A 7,103-nucleotide genomic window follows, 5' to 3' on the forward strand; every position below is an offset into this window, starting at 1 on the left:
ATTCATCTATGCCCTTAATAATGAAGATACACATTTTACACTTCAGTAAGGAATTGGTGGAGGCTTCACTTCAGGTGTCAGCATACAGATACGAAACACACAAACACCGGTCATGCCAAGATCCTCTATAAGGTCTTGCATCCATTGGAGAACCATGTGAGAGCTATGCCAAGAGGCCAAGCTCCATTGCCTGAATCAATTTCAATGTTAAACCAGCTACAAAGCGATACCGGAAGTGCCTATTAAACATATGTTCATACTGCAAGCCTATTGTTTGATTGGGACAGGAGCTAGAGCAAGACATCAAGGCCCGCAGAAGTTTTGCAAAATCAATGTTTACGCCTAGACAAATAAGATATTAAGATTATTAACAACTTTTATTCAAATTGGCCAACTTCAAGTATCAGATAATTCGGTTGAAGACTAGGTACCAAATTGTCCGGCTATCTATACTTGTACCACATATATGTGTTTTCATAAGAAAAGAAATGTACTGTGTAAGAAGAACTTAGAGCATCTCTAACAGTGTTAGCTATATACATAACTAAAAATAGCTAAAAGTAACATTTAGCTACCCAAAACCATCGTTAGACTTCAACAATGATAGTTATTTTAAAACTAATTCAATTTTCAACACATAAATATAGTTTAGCTAGAGTTATTTTCTCTTTCCTCCCTAGTTATATTTAACTAGAATTTTTAGCCAAAGTTTAATATAACTTTTGAATAGCTAGTCTGATGAAGGTAAAAATTATCATAAACTTTGTTAAAAAGTCAAATTTATCAAGATAGCTAGCCTTTTGGAGATACCCTTGCCATTTTACCTAAACATCATCGGTGGTTGCAAACTAGCCCATATACACTAGTACTCATCAGAGCAACATATTTGTGTGTACTATCCTAATGATACGACCTAAACAAAACAAAAACAAAAAGTGCTACATCGGTTAATCTATTGCAATGCACTTCCACTTCATCAAAATCAATTTTGTAGGTAAAAGAAATGATTGAATATGCTAATTCTTCAGTAGGGGTAATTGTCCATGAGCTTGGTTACACAGGGTACATCCCAATCAATCCTACACACCGAAAGTGGAAAGAAGTGTTCTTTATTTAGGGTTCATTTTCCCCCAAAGTCTCTTTCAAAAGTTTTAGGTATTGCTTCATCTTTGAGCTCTAGTCATTTCTACATGTTCTTATAGATTTTTCCTCGTTTGAGCTAAATTCCAACGAACTTGCATCACCATCTTTGTTTTTCTTTCTTTTGAATAAGGGCGCTGTACATTTTAATATCTCAATTTATTCCCACTCATAATGAAAAACTCCGAATAACTGAGTTTGAGTACACAAGACTGATGAGTGCCTGAATTCATTTTTGCTATGATCATATTCACAATGTCAGGCCCAAATCATGTTCTGGATATCCACCTTGGTGATAGTAGAATTTTCCCATGTTCTCATCTTAATGATCTTATTTGTTTTTCTTGGCGTAATCTTTAACTAATCAATGATTAAATCCTCCAAATATGCAACTCCTATTCCTAGGCATTGTTTATTCTAACCCACAATCTCAATCTGAAAAATATTCCAACAGGATTGGGAGAATCCCATACAAAACATTATCCTCTTTTTGACTCCATCAACATCCCACATTCACATTCCACGATTCACAAATCCCACCACCATGTTTTGGAATCCACATGTTCTTGCTTTGATGCTATCCAAATAACCCACTAATCAAAATCAATATCATTAAGGGATAAAAAGAAGAGCATAATGGAATGAAAGATATAAACATTATATGCAACAGAAGATAGAAAGTTTTAGAACACCAATAGAAGTGTAATTGAATGATACATTATGGATGGATCATAATTTATTCATCTTCCAATTTATCCCCAGCAATTGACACTACCAATAACTGGATCCAAAAATTACAGTAGAAAACTTCAGGCTCAACATCCATTCCAATCCCCAAAAATGGACCAGGGGTCCGAGCCGAGTATGAGAGATCTCAAAAGAACATAATAGAATACGACCCTCCTAATTTTTAACGAGTAGACATTGAATAAAAGGATAAATATGAAACAGCCATTAGATAATGAGTTTCATAAGCATAGAACATGTTGCTCACCACCAAAAAATGATGATCATATAAACCTAGATTTGAGAATATTGGAAGCAAAATGACACCAAGACTGAGTTTTGTATATAACCCAGAGGTATTCTTACGCTTTCTAATTTCTGTAACAATAAATGGTGTGCCTTTCTGCATTTGCTTTCATCCATGTCCCCAATCACCCTTCCCTTATCAACCCCCAACAAAATCTGGAAAAAAGAATGCATTATGTTATTTACCGAAAACTTCATGTTAACTGCCTTGATACCAGGTGAACACTGGATCAGTTTTGCTGAGCCACAAGATCAAGATGCAGTTGGTCGATCCAAGCTCCCAATGCTGCATGATCAACCGAATCCATTTGAGAGTTTCCATTTAAGTCCTCACTAGAAGATCCAGTGGCCGCAACACCTGAGACCGGTGCTGTTATCTTATCTTTCATCTCACTAGGAGATTCTTTGACAAGTGACTGAACCCAGGAAAGATCGGGTTCGTCTCCATTGTTCCCCAGCTCAAATGAAGATGACCTGCGAAGCTTTCCCAGCTCATCTGAAGTAACTGCCCAATCTGGTTTTCCATCAGACAATCCCCATTTTGACCATGAATTTGCAGGGGAGCCAACATTGGAAGTCAAGCTGGAGCCAAGCTCCCGTGAACTAAGGCTGCGAAACTGTTGCTTCTCCCGATTAGCTAGCATGGAAACCCGAGACCCCATTGGTGAGATTGGTTCCACATTTCGAGGAGACATCCTCCCAGAGGATGGTGCTCCAAAGGAGGCCTGCAATAGAGGGTGATCGACACTAGCTTTGGCTGAAAAGTTTGTATGGATTGGTGAAAGCATGCTCTGTTGCTGCTGAAACTGATTGAGAAGGGCTGACTTGTGAGTTGGGGAAAAAACAGCTGATGCCAATGCTTGATCAGAATACCGTGGAGATAAGTTCTCAGCAGAGAAGAGATCATCAAGATTTGAGGGGGTTAGAGTATTCAACCGACCAGAACGGTTCAGTGAGTTACTCATAGATAATTCATTTAGGAGCTGCTGTTGCTGCATATCAAACTCAGGCAGTAAATCAAAGTCATCTGCTGCCATATCTCTTGCACAGAGGGAGGATCTCAAACGACTAGACTGGACATTGCTGCCTGGGAGATGCAGAGCCGGGACATTAGGTTGGGGCCAAGCTAAAGATGAGTGTGACATGCCATTGCCAGAGGGAGACATGGGTGGAGTAAATGGTGAAGGAGACATGGCAGAGAGTGATGAAGGAGAACCAGGCAAGAGACTCATTGCAGCAGCAAAATCCATGGCCGAAGCTCCGGAAGTGGTCGAGCGAGGAGAGGGAACAGCAGAACCAGTAGAGACATACAATGGCCTGAGTTCCTCTGCTGTGTGAGCAAAAAAGCAGACTCTCCTTGCACAACTTGTACCATCCTTGCAGAGTCGGGTTCGATATTGAGCTGGGTGTAGCCAACACTCAAAAACCCCATGAGCGTATTCACACATATCTCCACGTCTGCAAGCCCCTTTTCGGAAGTCAGGGCAAGGAACACAGCTATAATGAAACTTCCTAGGATCCCTTCTTCGTGCATTTTCTCCGGGATGAACAAATGGGCACTCAGTCCAATCATGGGAGTAGGCGCGTGAACAAGGCCTCACCTTAAATGAATACATACGGAATTCATCAGTTGAATAAATGCTGTTCTTGATGTCCGGGAGAGAGGGGTCAACAGGGTATTCCTTCTTCTCTGACGTAGAAGAAACAGTAAGATTAAAGAACTTCGACTTTGTTGGAGAACTAGGGAAGTCTAAAGCTGATGGAGATCCATTTTCTGGGGAGGCTGATAGAGGAGGAGAAAGAGCACTTGTAGAGACAGTGAGAATTTGTTCACCAACAGAACCGTTAATCATAAGGAGTTCCTCAAGAGCTAATCGGATATTCTGGAGCCTAGGAGTAACAACTATCACGTCAACAGGACGATGACCATTCTTATCAGTCAAATTAGGATCAGCACCAGCAGCTAAAAGAAGCCTCACAGTATCAACAGCATTCTCGGCACCACCTGAAGCAGCGCAGTGTAGAGCAGTGCTTCTATCATTACCACAGGTCTGATTTACGTCAGCATCAGAGAGAGAAAGAATCACCTTTATGACATCAATACTACCATATGTGGCAGCAACCATTAAAGGGGTACGGTGCTCATTAACCATCTGCTTTGAGCCCTTCTGGCGACAATACCATAAGCCAATCTCATCAATGGAAGAAGGATTGTGCTGTATTGATCGTCTAAAGCTCTCAACGTCATTGTTTGCTGCAAGTTCGAGCAAGCTGGCAAAAGTATCTTCAGTTTCAACTGTCAAGTGATTCATGGTTGTGTTGGAGTGTTCGTCAACGATCACAGATGCTGCTGAAGATGAATAGGGTTTCACCCGCTCTGATCCATAGCACATTCTTTCATTTGCTGGGAGGCCAGCTGATAATAAAAAACAACAAAATATCAGTAAGCATAATTACACGATCAATATTCAACCATGTATCTCGACATAAAACATAAAAAAAAAAAAATCGGGTTGGCTACTGAGATATATTGATAAGTAACTTGAAAAGACTCAAAATTGGGTCTTACGGTATATAAAACAATATTAACATCAAACATCTCAGCTTGGCTCAAGACTCACTGATCAAAAGCCTGATTTTAAGATGAAGTTGCATCCTTTCTTTGAGATCTTACCCTCAATAAACTATAAGAAAGAAACTCAGAAAAAGCAAACAGATCTAAGAACACAACGACCCAAGTCAAACCCCAAAGACTAGTAATCATTTTCAATCCAAAAAAGAGAGGAAGAAATATAACAGAACAGAAACTCCTAACCAGACCCCTCACTCCAACAATCGCTACAAGAATCCTCTCACAATCCATACACACTAATCATCATCCCCAAATTTGATTAAGAGAGTGAGAAATGGTATTAGGTATTAACACCAGCAAAACAGTAATAGGAAACAACAACCCGGATCGCAATCAAACAATATAAGAGTTGCAGATAGCCGGAAAGACAGGCTATGATATCCAAGATGAAGTAAAAGACAGTCAAAACAAGGAGGAACAGGCTTGGCTCTATATGCATGTACAACTGATGAAAGCATAGCATACCAGTACTCTTGATCCAGCTAACTGAAGCACAGCACCCCCACCACCATTGAGACAGCAGCTACAACTGTGATATCCAAGATGAAGTAAAAGACAGTCAAAACAAGGAGGAACAGGCTTGGCTCTATATGCATGTACAACTGATGAAAGCATAGCATACCAGTACTCTTGATCCAGCTAACTGAAGCACAGCACCCCCACCACCATTGAGACAGCAGCTACAACTGTGAGACAGATCTAGAGCTTCTTCCTATGCTTTCTGGCTTCTCAAACTAGTACTTGGTCTAATTTCTTCTTCTTCTTCTTTTCTTGAGAGATAAGAGACTCAAGAGAGAGAGAGGAGATAAAAAAAGGGAGCTTTGTTTCTTCTTCTTCTACTTCTGCTACTGCTGCTCTTCTCTTCCATTTCCAATTCCTCTCTGCTTTCTTTCTTTCTTTCTTTTTTTTCTTTCTAAAACATTCAAAATTATATTTTAAAATTAAGGGAAAATAATTTAAAATGAAATTAAACAATTCCTTTTCTGGGGTTTGATAAAATCGCCTACCCAATACGAGGCGAAAGCTAAAAAGAAATAAACAAAACCCCAAACGGCACCGAGTCTCGGTTTTTATGGCACTTCTTTATTTCCATTCCTATCACGCCAAGTCACCTCCATGCTGGACTCATGCGACAATTTCCTGAAAACACAGGAGCATTTTGGGGAGATTATAAATACGTGGGAGCAGTTGATTGGCGAATGGTACGTCGCGAAAGAGAATAGGGCTAAATTATTACACTGTTTTTTCGTCAAATTCCATTCAAATTCAACCTAAATTCACCCAAATGAAAATGTAGATATTCGCCGCACTCGAGTTTTGTAGATACTTGCTTGCAACTTAGTGATGTGGCATCATATTAGTGGGGGTGATGATGATAATGAGAGGTGAGTTTACGTGAATGACCCTGATCATTTCATTGAAAGACATTTTTGGGCAGAAGAATTCCCAGCAAATGTAGAACACGTGTGGGGATTTGGTGCGGCCCCTGAAAGCAGATGTAGTGTGTCCCTGTTAACCGGTATGGGAGGTGGGGGAGAGATGAGAGGGGCAAGGTGAGTAAAGAGAATCAAGGTGACTGGAGTAGTCGGTTAAAAAGCAGACGCGCGTGCGCGAGGTGGACTAAAGTAGAGTGGAATGAGAAGTGGCGTCCGCCAATGACCTAGCGGCTCAGGTTGGCAAGAGTACGGGAGAGGACTCGAAAAAAATAAACTTATTAAAAGCATGGAGCACAAAACGTTTAATGTTTTAATAAAGCGGGTTTCTTTTGACACGCAGCAGTGCAGAATTGAGTTTCTTGTCTGGTGGAGTCTTCCTTGATTGTTATGCGAGGAGGTATGCGTTGGTATAGAATCTAGCAGCAATCCTTCCCGCTAGGCTTTCAACATCTCTCATAATGTGTTCTACGCTGTTATTGATTTTTTAATTTTTACTTAATCAGGTTAATTTTTGTGAAAAGACATATGTAGACAAATAAAAAAAATTTAAACGCCAAAACAATTTATATATCTGAGAAAAATTTGGTTTACTACTCATATCTCATATTTAACTATCTCTTACAATAAAATCCTAAAATAGCAATATGTGAAGAGGCATCGGTGGAGAGTCAAATTGTGAAGACTATGTCTCTATATGAGGTATGGGTTTAACGTTCTTGTTTTATATTTGTTGCTCTCTAATGTTTCTTATTAGAATTTAGTTTTGGTTCATGATTTGGGTTCATGTTTCTTGTTCTTATATTCGATCTCATATGTTGGGTACATGTTTCTTATCATATGGTCCTTTTGTCACTAACCGACCT

General features: G+C 39.7%; 1 protein-coding gene across 2 annotated transcripts; it reads right to left on the reverse strand.

The window, feature by feature from the left end:
• Positions 1 to 1,837: 1,837 nt before the first annotated feature.
• On the reverse strand, positions 1,838 to 5,776 carry LOC126798067 (zinc finger CCCH domain-containing protein 30). 2 transcript variants are annotated; one of them, XM_050524897.1, is made up of 3 exons: positions 5,427 to 5,776; positions 5,270 to 5,333; positions 1,838 to 4,588 (listed from the first exon to the last, which is right to left on the reverse strand). In XM_050524897.1, exon 3 carries the CDS (start codon positions 4,563 to 4,565, stop codon positions 2,403 to 2,405), a length of 2,163 nt encoding a protein of 720 aa, XP_050380854.1. In that variant the 5' UTR covers positions 4,566 to 4,588; positions 5,270 to 5,333; positions 5,427 to 5,776; the 3' UTR covers positions 1,838 to 2,402. The 2 variants fall into 2 exon arrangements, with proteins under 2 accessions (XP_050380854.1, XP_050380855.1); XM_050524898.1 differs by lacking the exon at positions 5,270 to 5,333.
• Positions 5,777 to 7,103: the final 1,327 nt, after the last annotated feature.

This window comes from Argentina anserina, chromosome 6 (genome assembly GCF_933775445.1).
Source record: "Argentina anserina chromosome 6, drPotAnse1.1, whole genome shotgun sequence".
Lineage (NCBI taxonomy): Eukaryota > Viridiplantae > Streptophyta > Magnoliopsida > Rosales > Rosaceae > Argentina > Argentina anserina.

Bases quoted from the DNA above. Each gene is read 5' to 3' on its own strand.
- LOC126798067 (XM_050524898.1), bottom strand. From the start codon at position 4,565: ATGTGCTATGGATCAGAGCGGGTGAAACCCTATTCATCTTCAGCAGCA.